We start from the raw sequence: 17,849 nt of genomic DNA, 5'->3' as shown, positions 1-17,849 counted from the left end.
TAGTTCGCGACAAATTCCTGACTCGACAGTTATCGCTTAATCGACAAGATGGGTATCCCAGCTGCTTTTCGATGGCTGTCATCCAGATATCCCAAGATTATATCGCCGGTGATAGAGGATCAGCCTCTTGCCATGGAAGATGGCTCTACGATTCCTGTTGACACCACTCGACCAAACCCGAACGGCGAAGAGTTTGATAACCTCTATCTCGACATGAACGGCATCGTTCATCCTTGTTCTCATCCCGAAGATCGGCCGGCCCCCAAAGACGAGGAGGAGATGATGATGGAGGTCTTCAGATATACTGATCGCGTTGTGAATATGGTGCGACCTAGAAAGATTCTCATGATTGCAGTTGGTAAGTCTATTGTTTGCTATCTGTACCCGTACCCTACAGCTGCTGTTCTTAAGTCACCGCCTTGGTACTGACTAACCGCTACAGATGGTGTTGCCCCCAGAGCCAAAATGAATCAGCAACGGTCGCGACGATTTCGTTCTGCACAAGAAGCACAAGAGAAAGAGCAGGATAAACAAGAGCTCATAAAGATGTTGAAGCAACAGAATGGCGGTACTTTGACTGCTGAAAGCTTGGAAACTGTGACGAAGAAGGCTTTTGATTCGAACTCGATCACCCCCGGCACTCCTTTCATGGACATCCTAGCACTCAGTTTGAGATACTGGTGCCAGTACAAGCTCAACACAGACCCAGGTTGGGCCAAATTAAAGATCATTATTTCTGATGCCACAGTTCCTGGAGAGGGTGAGCACAAGATCATGAACTTTGTCCGCTCCCAAAGAGCATCCCCCGACCATGATCCGAACACTCGTCATGTCATCTACGGTTTGGATGCTGATCTTATCATGCTTGGACTTGCAACCCACGAGCCTCATTTCCGAGTCCTGCGCGAGGACGTATTTTTTCAAGATCAGAAGGCTCGTCTCTGCAAGCTCTGTGGCCAGAAGGGTCATGATGCTCAGAATTGTCGCGGCGAGGAAAAGAAGAAGGATGGCGAGCATGATGAGAAAGACAAAGGGGTTGCTCTCAAACCTTTCATATGGTTACATGTCGCGGTATTGCGAGAGTATCTGGAGGTGGAACTGGGAGTGCCCAACCTGCCCTTTCGTTTCGACTTGGAACGAGCAGTTGACGACTGGATCTTCATGTGTTGTTTCGTTGGCAACGATTTCCTACCTCATCTTCCGGCTCTTGAGATTAGGGAGCATGGAATTGACACCCTGACCAAGATTTGGAAAGATAATCTGCCAGTCATGGGTGGCTACGTTACCAAGGATGGCCACATTGATCTCGAAAGAGCTCAGGTCATCCTAGATGGTCTAGCGCAGCAAGAGGACGGTATCTTCAAACGACGAAAAGAACAAGAGGATCGACGTGAAGCCAACTTCAAGCGGAGAAAGCTTCAGAACGAGAGTAACGGTCGCGGAGGACGCCAGGGCGGCCTGAGTCATCCGAAAAAGATCAACGGCCACGAAAATCCTGCGAATGGTTTACCACTCCAGGCCATAGGAACATACCCTGGCCGACATGAGCAGACACTCACCCACGATATGGTGGTGAATCGCAGCACTGCACCGGATGCGAACGTTGCTAATAAGAGTGCTGCCAGTGTACTCAAAGCGCAGCTCCAATCGCAGAAGTCGCTTTCCAGCGCAAAACCCGAGAATCCCGAGCAAGATTCCCCTTCAGCTCTTGGCAAGCGCAAAGCGTCAAGCATTGAAGAAGGAAACAACCCAGTGCCTGATGTACCTAGTGCGGCTACCCCATCGGCTTCGACTGAAGAGGGCCCTGTCGATGATGTGCGCCTATGGGAGGACGGTTATGCTGACCGATATTATGAGAAGAAATTCCATAAAGATCCCACAGACATCGAATTCCGTCATGGGGTTGCTCGAGCTTATGTTGAGGGACTCGCATGGGTCTTGTTGTACTACTTCCAAGGGTGCCCATCTTGGGAATGGTACTACCCATATCACTACGCACCATTCGCGGCTGATTTCAAAGACATTGCCAAGATGAACATTTCCTTTGAGAAGGGACGGGTATCCAAACCTTTCGAACAGTTGATGAGTGTATTGCCAGCTGCATCAAGACACGCTCTACCTGAAGTCTTTCATGATCTCATGCTCAATCCGGAAAGCGACATCATAGACTTTTATCCTGAGGACTTCGAAATCGACCTTAATGGAAAGAAAATGGCTTGGCAAGGAGTTGCATTGCTTCCATTTATCGAGATGCCGCGGCTTTTGGCAGCAGTCCAAGCCAAATACCCGGAACTCAGTGCAGCAGATTCTGCGCGCAATGAGATGGGCAGAGATGTGCTGATCTTTTCGGAAGGCCATGAGAGCCTGTACGATGAGGTCCTGACCAAATTCTACTCCAAGAAGCAAGGTGATTCCAAATTCAAGCTGAGCCCGAAGAAGAGTGACGGCTTGTCAGGCAAAGTGGAGAAGAAGGAGGGTTATGTTCCCCACAGCGAGTTGAAGTACCCCCTGGAACGGAATAGTATGCCCGATCTAGACTATGATCGATCAGTCAGGTATGTGCTTAGGTCCTTGCCGGTTCGTTATCATTTGGCTAACTGTAGTAGTGTGTATTACGATTTCCCTCAAGTATCACAGACGCACAAGTCGATGCTCCTCCGTGGAGTGCAACTCCCAAAACCTGCCCTCACACAGAATGATATACAGGACATGCGGAGTAGATCGAGTCGCGGCGGTAGGAATGGCGGCTTTGGCCGCGGCCATGATCGAGGTGGCTACAACGGACCTGGCATGTCGCGTGGTTCTCAATACAACCGACATCAGGGGGGATACGGCCGAGGTAACGGTCATTACCCTCCCGCGCCAGCATCTCACATTCCCCCACCACCAGGAGCCCCTGGATTCGGGATTGGAGTGCCACCGCCGCCACCACCAAACAGCCATCACAACCAGCCATATGACAACCGACACGGAGGCCCTCCAGGTTACAACCAATACAGGGGCCCTCCTCACCCAACTAATGGCGCCCCTGGGTACCATGGCTATGGCAACACTTCCTACGAGAGAGGACGAGGCTCAGGAGGTTACAATTCCCGAGGCCGTTATCAAGACGGTCGGTCATATAGGTAGTTAGCGTGATCTTGGCGACCGGATGTCAAGTACCATATAATGATCTTTCATTGTACTCCGGATAGTGATCGGCCTAAAATAAAGGAGCTCAGATTTGGAAGGACCTACTGCACCATAGAGAGATTGACAGGGCAACGTTTGACTTGGTCTCATCCCCCTTACCCATTGGGTGCTTTTCAGCGTGTCATCGAAAATGGCTCTCGTGTATCGACGGCTATAGTAACATTAAACATTTGAGCTTGTCATGATGAGGAGGACAAGATTTCCGAAACAGAATAGTTAGAGGCGTTTAAAATGAATTGAAGAAACATGCATATAATCTTAGTTTGGCTTTTATCACTGTGCATGAAACAACCAAGACGCTCTTAATTGTGTTTGTAATACATTCCATGTCACGGAAGTCTGAAAACGGTCAGCACTCCCTGCGATATACCAGTCAACCGTGTGGGGACGGTTCGCGGGGTTTGGGACAACCTAGCACTAGCAAGCGACCCTTGAAGGAGCCAGGACAACTCCCAACTTGATTCCTCCCAAACTTTCACACGCTCAATGCTGCCCCGAAGATGAATGGCGACGCAAGCCTCGTCGGCTGCCTTGTCGACAGGCTCGCTACCAGAGTAAGTTTGAAGATTTTGCCCGTGTGGCAGTTCCCATTCCCATTTGTAGCTTTGGTCGACTGATATCGGGCACCTCTCGACAGCTCCCCCATCGAGCTGGTACAAGCGGCCAGACCTTGCAACAAGACGATGTTCTCCAAGTCACCAGAGCCACTCTGGTCGAGCTCGGCAATACTTCGATTGCTAAAGTCATCGCATCACTCCTGGTCCTACTCGAGGATCTCGCGCGTCCATACACGACCGTCGCCGACCATCCAAGCCACATCCTAGCCTCTGAGCTTTATGTCGTCGCCGTTATTGCAGACTGCTGTTCTTCGCATTGGACATCCCTTTCGCGAGACGCAGATATAAGTCCGAGCCCTTCACCTCCTCCGCTTGACGAAGTACTCGTCAGCCGCCTCTTCGACGCGTTTAAGCATCTTCTTGAACCGATTCCCGAGAATTGTATCCTCCCTGCCCAGACCCTTCTTGATCGAGTGTCGACGCGGAATGTCTCTGTCACTCGACCCGAAAGCTCGTCTGTATCTTCAGACGCGGAAAGCTCGCCCCCAAGTGATGAGAAGTTTGCAGAGACGTTGGTGGAAATGGATACACACATCAAGACAGTAACTGAATATGTCACAACATCTAGTTGGACTGCTGCTTTTGACTATTTTAGAAATGTCATATACTCCATACGAACTAGCATTGTCACTCAGCCTGGCGTGTCTGCTCCAGGATCGTTCCAGGATGCTGAGAGAGCGGCACTTGTGGTTTTGCGCCTCCTTTCTTTCTTCTGGGTTGACGGCCCAAAGCTTGGTCAGGTCATACAAGAGATCTGCTCAAGCTTCTTACACTTCCGAAAGCCATATCAGAATACTATTGCTGTAGTCTCGCCATTGTTGATTATGAGATGGTTGGACCGGTTCCCACGAGAGTTTGTGCAGCTTCATCAAGTACATAAGCGACTTGACGGAGGAGCTGATACCTTATTTGACATGGCACAGGCTGCGACTGATAATGGACGACGGAGGGGCCTTTTTTATCCGCTCCAAACCACATTGTTGTTTCTTCTGCCAGACGTTTTCGAAGTTGCAAGCAACATGCGTGAAGCAAAGAGCAGCAGTATGGCGAAGAAAGTTTCCTTCTTGGAGGGACTAAGAAAAGCCTCGCGGAACCGAAACGAACAAGCAGCTTATTGCCTTGTTTCTTTGCTCCGCGCTGCTAGGCATTTTGATGTGGAGAGCGATTCTGCATTAGTCAGTTATGCACTAGATGTACAGGATGAAGTTCGTGATGCTCTTTTCCGCCGCATCACCTCACCAGAATACGGACCCTTCGACCAAGATATGATGACTGCGGCCTTCGTGAGCTTAACACATCTCAATCTTGACACAAGTGTCAGTGGCTTTGTTGAGAGTTGCATCGCATCGAACGCCCCAACCAGCTTCAAGCTAGCTGCTGTTCAAGGATGTTCATATTTTGCTCAACAACCCTATGCTTTGAGGTATCATGAATTGTTTGATGTAGCAATACCATTTATGCGAACTCAATTAGAGGTATGCCATTTGAATCGAAATCCGCAAAACTGGCCGTAGCTGACCGCCACAGACCGAGAACGACAAGAATGGGACAACGAACCGGCAGGGAAGCGAAAGAACAGAGCTTGTGTGCAGCATTCTTCAGTTTTTAGATGCATCTCCAGCTCGCTTGCTGGACGACTTGTCTGCTGACAGCTCAAATAATAGCTTCTTCAAGTCCTTCCTTCTATGTGTATTGTCCGAGAACACATCTATACGCAAGCTTGCCACTGGTGTAGCGAGCCGCCTCTTTCAGGGTCATCTTGAAGCTTACCGTCAATTTGATACCGGGCACCGTTTTGGCACAAAAGAGCTCCGTGATGACATCTGGAGCAGAAGGTAAGTCCTTTATGTTGCCCGAATATCAAGTCACCAACTCACGATGTGCAAGTTCCAAGGTTCTCCTTTCTTTATGCGAATCTGTAACCTACAAGAAGGATGACCAGAGCTTACGCGACCTTCAAGAATATCTAGAAGCGCGCTTGCTTATCCTCAAAAATATCCCGGTATGTGATCATGAAGCATTTCCCACGTTGGCTTCTTGCCGCTTACATGTGATAGGAATTGGCCAAAGTACCAGAAGATGCAGGAGATGTCATCAGCGCGTCTTCAAAACTCGAGACAACTCTACTCATTTCGCTTTGTTCTGCGAGCATCACGACCTGTCAGCTGGTGACATCTTGCACAGGGCTGTTCCTCCAGGAGTGCTCGATCATCGACAAACATGTCGAGTCGGCGAAAACGTCGGCGCCCGTACTTAGGAATGCGGAAGTCTATCGTGAAATATCATCGCCCGCGTTCCGATTCACTGGATTAGTCGCATTCCAGAAGCGCGTGAGAGGCCTTTTTCGTCAGATGCAATTCCCAACAAGTGGTATCCTGAACGCGTGGGAAACGGCGTTCGATCGTTGGTTGTACCTTGCAAAAGACGTTTCAACGTCTACTCTTGATGTCGTGGATGGCAGAGCACTGGCCGAATGGCGAAATTATTCCGGATTCCTAGCTTCTTTGGGTGGTATTTGTACCGCTGATACAGCCATCATTCTGGAAGAACCAGCTCTTGGGGGTCTTAGATGGATCGATCGGGTTTCCTCTGAGCATTCTGAGGAGCCATTACTGACGAGATATCTGAGACTCAGTATTCAGCTCTTAGCTTGTGCTAATGTGAGAGTTCGTGAAGCAATGCGAGATGTCCTTGCAAGTGAGGTCTCGCCAGCCCTTTATTACCCTTTATTCAGAGCCTTGGAGTCCGAATTGGAAGTATTGTTCACTGGTGCTCTGGCTCCCGTTGAAAAAGATCAGGACAGCGAAGTAGTGTTCGCTGAACAGGCAGCATCGCTACTACGTGCCTTGGTTGAAAGACTTGAAAGCCCTTCTGATTTAGGAGCTGCTTCATCAGTACACCTGGGGTCGCTTACACTGAATTTCGCAAAGTTCTTGGACGGTATCGTCGACACGCCCAACACCCTGAGAGTAAAGATTCGTGTGTGTCATCTCTGTGAAGTCGTAACCAAGCGAAAGGAACACCTGAACTTACGAGACGACGTCCGCATACGAAACCAGCTACTCGAATACATCTTTGGATGGATCGCACGCCCTCGTTCACCACAACATGGACCTGGCTCCAGGCAAGATGACACGGCTCGTGTTCAGAAAGACCTGGACAAGGCTTGCTTGAAATCATTAGCTGATCTAACGTTCCGTTTACCGTTGCAGCCCTCCGACAGTCATACAGATGCTGGCATGAGCGAGATGAAGTCGCAGATGTTTCATACATATTTCAATCGATTTCTGTCCTTGCTTAATCACGAGCCATCGGAGTTGACCAGGTCCGACACCACGTTGAGCGTTACACTTCGCGAAGAGTCTGCATCAAACTCAGACCTGGCAATCACCATTTTGTCCAACTTACTCAGTGCCAATATTGACGTCGGTCTTAAGCATTCACTCAACATTGGATATCATGACAACGTTGAGATCCGCACTGCATTCGTCAAGGTCCTTTATAATATTCTTGTCCAAGGAACTGAGTTTAGTAACCTGACTGACTCGGCTGTGAGTGAGAAGTACGAAGAATTATTGGAACTCCTGACTAGTGATCTTTCTCTTGCTATTTCCATGGCGGTGGCCTGCCCAAGCACAGATGTTGACGAGCTAACCATATGTCTGCTCACCGTTTTTGAACAACGGGGGATGATATTTGAGCTACTAGAGGCTCTTATTAAGCAGGAGATAGCAGATACCGAGAACGAGGCAGAGATTTTGCGCCGAGGCTGCGTGGCGACCAAAATGTTGTCGGTTTACGCCAAATGGAAGGGCGCCGCATACATTCGAAATACCCTCCAAAAGGTTTTGGAACGGCTCATGTTGACTTCGAAGGATCTTGACCTAGAACTAGATCCTGCAAGAGTCAGCTCAACAGAGGAGCTCCAGAAGAACGCCCTACAGCTTCGTATAGTTGCCAAGGTCTTTATTGACGACATCTGTGCATCGTCCACCAGTATCCCACCGGCGTTCCGCAAAATCTGTTACATCATATCAAATGCAGTCATGCCAAGGTTCCCTGATGCCAAATATACTGCTGTAGGGGCCTTCATTTTTCTCCGCTTCTTTTGTCCTGCAATTGTTGCCCCGGAGGTGGAAGGCCTTGTATCAACGACACCATCCAAGGAAATGCGACGTGGGCTGCTCCTCATTGCGAAGGTTATTCAGAACCTGGCCAACAATGTACTTTTTGGAGCCAAAGAGCCCTATATGTTCCCACTCAACGACTTCCTAACACAGAACATCTATCATGTCACAACCTTTCTTCGCGAGATTTCTGTGCCGCCTCAGCAGTTGGAGGCACATGGTACCATAGAGTCTTTCGACTTCGGATCATGCGTAGCGCTTCATCGCTTCTTGTACGATCATTGGGATCATGTGAGGCAAACCCTCATATCGCGTGAAAGGAAGGACTACGGCAGAACATCAGGGGATATTGTTCGAGGGCGTTCGCCAGCTCTAGAACCCCTGAGGAACCTGATAGCTAATCTTGGTCCGCCACCACTTGCTGTCTCCTGGAACAGGCCCCAGGTCTCCTCCAACAGCCCGCCATTGTATTCGAGGTTCCAGAACTTTATGCTTCGGAACGCTTTTCGAAGTACTGAATCTTTCTTAACCGCGCGAGCTGTGTACGATGGAGGCGAGAGCAAGGTGAGCCTCCACTTGACGACCAATATTTACACAAGCTGACAGTGTACAGGATGGTTTGTCCATCATTTGTGTTATTCTTCGTCATATTGAGACGGAGAGCATTGACTACGACACCTTGTTATACTGTTACCTCAAGATTGCGAGTAGACTATGGCACCGGCCTTTCGGGATTTTGATCGACGCAACCTGTTACAATGGGCGCAATGAGCCTCAGGACGATTTGTTTAAAAAGCTCGAGCTACTCACACCATCGGAACTATCACAGAATCTTACGCGCATCTACGTCTACAACATGAACAGTGCATTCAAGTAAGTCGACTCTCTCCATGGGACCTCTTCGACTGAAGACTAATACTCGTGGCAGGCGGTGCTTCCGACGTTTACTAAGGGTATGCACCAAGAATGAGAATGGTGTTTTCAACCCCAAAAACGTGGAGTACCACTTAATAGGGAGTCTCCAGGATTTGCAGGCACACTTCCACCTTAGCCAGCTTCATCTGCCGAAGGAGACAATCAGTGTAGTGACTGACACCCGTTACGTCTTTCAGCCTATCACACGACTTTCAAAGTCCAAGGGCAAGATCGAAGTAATCATCAAGGTGGGTAGCCAGTTTGTCCAGGTCACGACAACGAAAAAGCAAGAGATCTTTGCGGGATTTCGTCTGGGCACTACCGTGAACGATATCTTTCGCTTGGGTGAAGTTGATGAAGCCCCAACCTCCATACAAACCGAAGATGACTCAGCTTTTGGGCTGCGGGCAGACAATGGGAAGATTGTGATGTACTTTACCAGCCCCAAGAAGACCGACGTACTCCAAACAATCCGAGGCGCCAAGGCTAAGCACGGCAAGGATAACAGAACCCACAAATCTGTTGAACGCCTGATCCGACCACAAGACGTTCCAGGCACTCTTTTGAACCTTTCCTTGGCAAACCTTTCCAGCCATGACCATATCTTGAGGCTGTCGTCTTATAATTTGCTGGGGGCGCTCTGTAGGGCTTTCAAATTCAGCTCAGCCTCAAGGATCATTTGCACCAAAGGTCAGTCACTGGATTGTTTGACGAATCGTTTGCTTTTGTACTAACCACCGCGTAGATGTGTCTGTTCCTTTGGACCCAAATCGCTTTGTAGTTGATATCAGCAATGAACTGGCACTGAGTGAGCCCCAATTGACGTCAGACTTTCTGACTGAGTTCTTTGTCGGATGGGAGAGTTTCCCTGATGAACAGAAGCCGCTCAGTCTAGCTTATATGGCCCCTTGGCTGCCTGGGCTGCGAACAAACATCCTGACAAACGAGCTAGATGGCGAAAAGGGTAGAGAAAGGGTTGCGATCCTGTTCCGAAAGCTCATCGACGTGACCGTCCAAGATCATGCGCTCACATTTGCTTTGGAGCAGTCAGTCTGGCCAAAGATTGTTCAAGATGAAATTCTGCTCGAAGTTTTCATGGATGAACTTCTCAAGTCGGCCATGACTTACAGCGTTCATGACGATTCTCTGGAGGTTATTTCGTCGATTGTTGTTGGTATTGGCACCGTCACACTGCGAGGCAAAATTCTGTCAAGGCTTCGTAAAGCCCTCAACAGGTCATCGCTGCGCCCTACCAAGTATTTGCCAGACAACGCGGTATGGGCTGAGATCTGCACCTTGCTTCGATTCTGCCTTGCCTTGTCATTCGATAATGGCGTGCAGTCCCAACTTTTTCTACCTGAAATATTTCACATTGTGACAATGCTAGCGAATACTGGTGCTCAAGAAGTTCGCTTGCTTGTCTACCGCCTGTTAGTGAATTCGGTCCACGCCGTATGCACATCTTTCAATCTGGATGATGCTCGATCGGGTAAACTCAGAGCAAGTCTTGACTTTCTTTGCGATCCGCGCAGCGACATTTTCGCAGCACCGCCTACCTTTCCGCGCGACGGCGCGTCAGTATCGACCTCCCAGGAAGCCGGTCCCGCACTAACAGCCACAGAGAATCTCGCATCTTGTCTTTTTGAGATTTGTTCTATTGCCGCACCAACGATTGATCTTGCTAATACATGGCGGTCAAGATGGATGAGCCTTGTGGCCAGCACAGCCTTTCAGAACAATCCTGCTATTCAGCCACGAGCGTTTGCCGTTATGGGCTGCTTGGCTCGTGAGGAGGTTGACGATGACTTGCTTTACCAAGTATTGGTGGCTTTGCGCAATAGCGTCAACCGATTCGGCGACGATCACAATAGCGAAATGCTTGTATCTATTGTCACTTCACTTTCAAAAATGATGGCCAAACTCCCATCTGCATCTAGGTATGGCCTCCAATTATTCTGGCTCGCCATGTCACTGGTACGGCTAGTTCCTGCAAGTCTTTTCAACTGTACTGCTCAATTCCTCGAGGCGGTTCTAGCAAATATTAGCACTGGGGAAGAGTTCCAGGGAGATAACATGGCATCACTACTTCTCCAAGGCAGGGCTCCATTGGACGAAGCCGCCTTGCCATTGGAAGAGATATACGGCATTCATTTCGAACAGGACACTTTTCACCTCGCTGTGTGTGCATGCTTAGCACGCGGCTTGACGGATACCATGACGAGGCAGACTACTATGAGAGTTTTGTCTTCATTCTTGAAAATGACCTGCGATGCGGAGGGAAGGGAGAGGCCAGCGGTCACACAAACCTCGCCTTACTTATCCCTTCTAGTAGCGCGTGCTATAGGGAATCACGAAATAAAAGACACCCTTTGGTCAGCTGGGATTAACGCAGACGATATCGGATTACTCAACGGAATGCGCAAGTCACCACAACTTGAGGCGATGTCCGATAACGCGTTATTGTTGATTACCTCCATCGAACTCATCGACTTCCAATATGTGGAAGACACTGTGCAGACACGGAGCTTAGACTGGCTTAACATTCTTGCCAAAGAACGGCCATTTGTGATAGAGCACCTGTAAGTCAACACAATACAGGAGTTTCAATCAATGACACTGACTTTTGTACAAGTTGCGGCGCTATCCGATCGCTGCTAGATGACACCTTACTTCATAGCCAGAACTCAACCACGTTAAGAGCCGCACACACCTTGCTACGTGCGCTATCATCAACTCCGCAGTTTTCAAGAGCTGCTGATACCACTACCTCACTCACTAAGGCTCTTGACTCTTTAGGCTTTAGTGGCCTATGGCGGTCTTGTTCTTTTAGCTCAATGGAGGATGTTAACTGTAATTATCTTGAGTTAACTGAGCATTTAATAGAGGTATGTTTAAAGAGGGTATAATTTTATATAATACAATTTACTAATAATATACTAGTTAATAATTATTTAATATATATGGTTATAATTATTAAATAACTTTATTTTAAACAATGTTAAATAAAAACTTTAAGATTAAATATAATAAGACTTTAAATATAATAATTCAAGTTTCCTAAGGGATAAATTATATTATATTAAATTTATATTAGTAGTGAATATAAGATATCTTATATTAAGTATTTTATTAAGGTAATAATTAAGCAAGTATAATAGTTTAGCTATAGGAGAATTACTTATATATAGATATAACTTTTATACTCTATAACAAGCTTAAAATAATTATAAGCTATTAATATAAAATTCTTAATCTTAGTTTAAAGTATTATTTAAAAATTTAATATCTTAGTATAGGCTTAATAGTAGAATTTTAAGATAGTATATTATATAATTAAACTAATTCCTGTAAAGCTTTTACCTCTAGGTTAGCCTATATTTTATCATTTTATATTCCTAATAAATTCCTATTAGCCTTTAATTAACTTTATTTATCTTTAATTAACCCTATTTATATTATATATAGCTTTTATTATTTACTATTAAAAAATACTATTAAGATTACTGCTTATTATAGGACTTTTTATTTATTTATTTACTTAGATAATTATTTTATAATCTATTCGTCTATATACTTATTATTCTACAGGGAAGCCTTTACTTATACTAAAACTATAATAATTATTAAGTAATTAGGTTACTATAATATGCTTAATAAGAGGGCATAATAGATAAGCAAGTATAATAAAAATCCCTTACTATATAATATTTTAATCTAGTTAAATAATTATTAATAACCTAATAAGTTATAGTCTTTAAATAAATCTAAAGTCCTTCTGGCCCTATAGGCTCTTAAAAATAACTTAAATCTTAGTCTCTAATGCACTATAGAGATCTATTAAATTAGCTAAATGCAGCTATAGTGCTAATAGTAAGGCATTTAATTATAATGCAAATTAGGCCTAAACTTGCAGTAACTATTTAATCTAGAAGAATAGACTTTAGTTTAATATATTATTAATCTAGATTTATAAGGATTTCCCTTATACCTGCATTATATAGGAAAAATAGCTAATTCTTTACTTAGTAATTATATTCTATATAAGCTAAAACTCACTATAAATAATAATTATATTTTTATATTTAGCTTTTAATATTTATATCTCTAAAAGGTACATGTTTTTAGTTCTAGTTATTACTTAATAAAGTTATCAGCCTAGCGCTTATTAATAGGTAATAGATTATAATAAATGAGTATAGTATTTAACTAGGTAATATCTAGAGCTTTAATAAGGCTGGCTCTATAATAAGTATTATTTAGTCTAAAATAGTAGTTATAACCTTAAAAAGGTAAAAAAGATTAAATTCTATTATTTATTATTAATATAGGCTAATATTACTTTATAAATAAATACTAAAAAAGTAATTTCTCTAGTAATTAAGTTATTATAATAAACTAAAATAAATAAATAAATAATAAGCTAAGTCTTAAGTAATTAAAATACTTTGATTAATTAACAATAAAGTAATTAATTAATCTTTATTATCTTATAATCCTAGATAATTATAAAAGTTATTATTCTATTAACTTTAAGAAATATTATTAAAATTATAAAATTATTATACTTTATATACTTATTTATATATCTTTATACATTATATTTCTAAAATTAAGTATAAAAAAAATACTCAATATTAAGAGGCTAAAGTAAATAAGTATTTAATTAAATACTTTATTTCTTAACTATAAGTATTCTTATGTTCTTTCTAGCCTTTTATATTGCTTTTTAAGTTACTCTTATAGAAAGTAATATCTAAGGAGCTTTTATAAGAGCTAGGCTTTATTCTCTTAACATAGAGATTATTATTTTAAAGCTTAAAATATAACTATAAACCCTAATATTACCTAAGAAAGGTTTTAAAGGTTTATTTCTATAGACTTTAAAAGCCCTAATAATAGTAAGAAAGGCTTAATTTTAATCTAAGTATTTAATTATATAAGTTATTATATATAAAAATAGCTCTATAGAGTTAATAATTAAGGCTATTTAATTAAATATAAAGATTATATTAGTAATTATAAATATAATTATCTTATTATGAGATTAAGTTTAAAATCCTAAAGAAGTAAATATAATATTAAGCTATTACTAGATAATAAAAAGTACTAGACTATAAAAAAGAAACGTAATAACTAAATAAGAAAGTATTATAATTAGTTAATTAAATAGATATAAATATAAAAATAAAAGTATAGTTATGAAGAGATAGAAGTTAAAGAAGGTTAATTAGGCTAGGTATTTGGCATTATAATATATACAGTAAGACTAAGTATAATATTAGAATATATTAGGAGGATATTTAGGCTTCTAAGAATAAGTATAGTAGTTTATTTTAGTTAATTAAATAGATAATAGTAATTTTATTATCTAGATAACAAACAGTATTAGAATTTATAACCTACTTGCTTATATTTAACTTACCTGCTTATTAAGTGTATTAACTATTTATTTCTATAGTAAGGCAATTATTTAATCCCTAGTCTATCTGCTAGTAGCTGCATTATATAGCTGATTAATATCATAGACTTACTTACTCTATATTAATTATAGTAAGACTAAAACCTTAACTCTTAGTCTATAAATATTGATTAATTAAATAAAGATTAAATAACTATATATTAATCTTAGACTAATAACTTTATTTCTTAGTTTATATATAATAAAAATAACTATACTACAGCCTTATACCTTAGACTAATATATATCTACTTATTCTACTTAGCCTTAGATAGAATTTAGGTTACTAGCTATCAATAAAATATTTTTACCTAAATAAACCTAACTTATCTTATTTACTATTATGAGATTTAATAATAGTTTATAACTACTTAATATTATATACTTTATAACTCTGCTAAAATCAACTCAGAATATACTAGCTTATCCTCTAAAAAACCTAACTATTATATAAATATATTATTTATTTATTAATTCTATATAAATCCTTAATTTCCTTCACTCTATATGCTTCTAGTCTATTAATTTCTTTTAATTTGTTTCTTATTTTATTTTAAATTGTAATAGCTGCTATTTCAAGGGAATATATATAATAAACTAAGTAGAATTTAACTTTAAGGGGTAATTCTAAGTTATATATCTTTTTTAACTTATTATTTATCTTTATATAGTCTAATATATAAATAATTAAGTATAGAGAAGAGTTATTTAATTATAGTATTACTTATTAATAGGTAGACTATATTTTCCTCTTTAAAGGGTAATTTCTTCACCTTTTTAATATTGTAATAATACTCTATTTATTATCTAGTATATTCTAATTCGATTTTTATTTCTTTATATAACTTCTTAAGAGTATTTACTTTAGAATTACTGCAGTGCTTATTACTCTAGAGTCTTATTTATTATAATAAGTACTTAATATAATCTAAAGCTAATATATAGTAGTATTAACTTAATATAGCTAGTGCTATTCTATCTTAAGAAGTTAATATAACTTTAAATTATAATAGCTTTCCTAGTAAAAACCTAAGTTTTTAATAATAAAGGTAAATAATAAAAATATTAGTAAGACTATAAGGCTTTATAATATATGATTTCAGTAAAAACCTTATTCTAGAATAAAGATATAATAAGTCTATAATAATATAATATTCTTTCTTTACCTATATCTAATAAAATAACTAGCTAAAATAATAAATAATTAGCTATATAAGTTATTCTGCGTTTAATATATAGTATATTAAGCTTACCTTAATTATAGTTAAAATATTATTATATTCTATTATTAATTTATATAATTTCTTTAATTAATAAGGCTGCGGCTATAAACTAATTATTAAGGCCTTTAACTGCAGAAGTAAGAGGACTTTTAATAGGCTATAGAGCCTAGCGACTGGCTTAAAGTATATTGCAATAAACGAGAACTGGCTGACTATAGCGAGAAATAAAATCGTATCAGCTATATTTAGCTATAGACTTCTAAGTTTACTTTCCCTTAGGATCCCTTTATATAATACTTACGATATTATAGAGGAGGAGGACTTACTTATTATATATTATTATTAGCTAAGGTATAACCTCGCCGAGACTATATTCCTTAATACTCTAAGCTATCTGATATAGTTAATAAAAGTAAGGGTATTTATTATAATAGTTATAACGTTTAATGATACCTAGTAAAAATAATAAGTATTCCTATAAATATGGCTATAGTGGCCTGACTAGAGAAACTCTATTAAAGTCAGAGTATATATAATTAAAATAGCTATATGCGCGCAAAAGAGTTTAGTATAAAGTTAAATAAAACCAAGCGAAGGCTTTTTTCTATATAATAATTAATAGAATAAAGTTATATAACCGTCTCTATACTTATGCGTTATAACTTTAGTAGTTTTAATAGTATTTTATAACAGGGATATAATAACTATAATATGGCCTTATGTCACTTATATATTAAATGTATTCTTAAATTATATTCCTTATTAAAATTAAGTCCTAGCAGATATAAGTTAAGTACTGTTACTATTTATAATGCTTATATTTTAATGTCTTTGCCTTTCCTAGCTTATTAAGTATATTAGTCTTCTATTAAGGCCTAATAGTATTATCTAGGAATTCCTTGTATAACTTTATAATTCTCTATCTATAGTTATTCCTCATATGAGTTTTAAGTTTAAGTTTTATTTTTATTATACAGTATGCTTTCTATAATATCTGCTTATATTGCAGATATATTCCTATTATTATTAAGTATTCTTTTATTTTATCTTTTAGTAGCTAATACTCCGAAAGGAGCTATATACGTAATAGTAGGTTTAATAATTCAATAGTATATAAATAGTAATAGTAGTAATAATACTATAAGGCTAAATAGAAGATTAAAAGCCGTATGTAAACTAATTTAATATTCTTACTAAGAGTTAAAATCCGCTAGCTAATTAGTAAGCTACTATAGGATTAAAATAAATTCATATCTTTTTTCTTTGATATACTTAAGGAACCTATATAAGCAGAGCTATATAGATTAAGTAGCCCTTAGACTATAATATAATATATCAATAACATATGTAAATTAATAATTAATGATTAACCTAGTCTATGACTTATAAAATAATTAACCCTAATAAAATAGTAAATCTTAATGTCACATAAATTATAAGTACCTATAGGATTAAAATATATTATATAGAACTATATTAACACTAATAATTTAAGAGTTTTTTAATATAATAATAAAGAAAATAATAAAAGGATTAATAACTAGGATATATTAAATTATAAGTACTATAACTATAGTTAGATAGGATATAATACTGCCTATTGCCTATAACTAAGAAAACCTTAAACCTTAAGCTAAGTTAAATAGATATTTCAAGTAATTAATTAATAGGATCCTTAAGTAGTATAATATACTTAAGTACCAGGACTATGCAGAGTAGTATATAATATAGTAAATAAGATTACTATTAATACTACTATTAAGACTATTACTTATTATAAGACTTTATTTTTATATTTACTTGAATAATTATTATAAAATCCATTCTTCTATCTACTTATTTATCTATAAAGAAGCCTTAATTTATATTAAAAGCCTCCTATTAAAACTTATAGTAAATTAAGTACTTAATTCTACTATATTAATTATTAAGTAGTTAGACTATTATAATTTAAATAGAGGCCTTATAATAGTTATTTAACCTAGAATAGCCTTAACTCTTAAACAATAAGGGGAATTATATTAAAATCTATAAGCTAGCCTTTATTACTTCTTAACTATAATATCTCTATAGTATATTTATTATTAATACTCGTAGCCTGTAAATATAATATTTAATCTAGGGTATTATGCCTTATTTCCTACTAAATTACTTATTAAATTGTAAATATCTAATTAATATAACAAAGTATTAAAAACTTATAACTAAGCTATTTTTAAATATGATCTATTTATATAATTATAAAATAAATTAACTTTAATATATCTTATTTTATTTTCATTTTTTACTCTATGCGGTATGCCAAGCCTAAGTCTTC

The 17,849-nt window shown here is 39.3% G+C and overlaps 1 protein-coding gene across 1 annotated transcript; it reads left to right on the top strand.

Annotated features, from left to right (window-relative positions):
* Positions 1-48: 48 nt before the first annotated feature.
* On the top strand, positions 49-11,806 carry EDB82DRAFT_530395 (uncharacterized protein; the record flags this gene model as incomplete). Its single annotated transcript, XM_025725070.2, has 12 exons — positions 49-358; positions 443-2,555; positions 2,607-3,112; positions 3,618-5,284; positions 5,337-5,644; positions 5,697-5,811; positions 5,867-8,500; positions 8,550-8,809; positions 8,865-9,541; positions 9,597-11,430; positions 11,484-11,736; positions 11,792-11,806. The coding sequence occupies 12 exons, from the start codon at positions 49-51 to the stop codon at positions 11,804-11,806; spliced, it is 10,692 nt and encodes a 3,563-aa protein (XP_025593705.2).
* Positions 11,807-17,849: the final 6,043 nt, after the last annotated feature.

This window comes from Fusarium venenatum (genome assembly GCF_020744135.1).
Source record: "Fusarium venenatum strain MPI-CAGE-CH-0201 chromosome Unknown EDB82scaffold_4, whole genome shotgun sequence".
Classification (NCBI taxonomy): Eukaryota; Fungi; Ascomycota; class Sordariomycetes; order Hypocreales; family Nectriaceae; genus Fusarium; species Fusarium venenatum.
The sequence above is the reverse complement of the archived record's forward strand: the minus strand, read 5'-3'. Positions and strand labels throughout refer to the sequence as shown.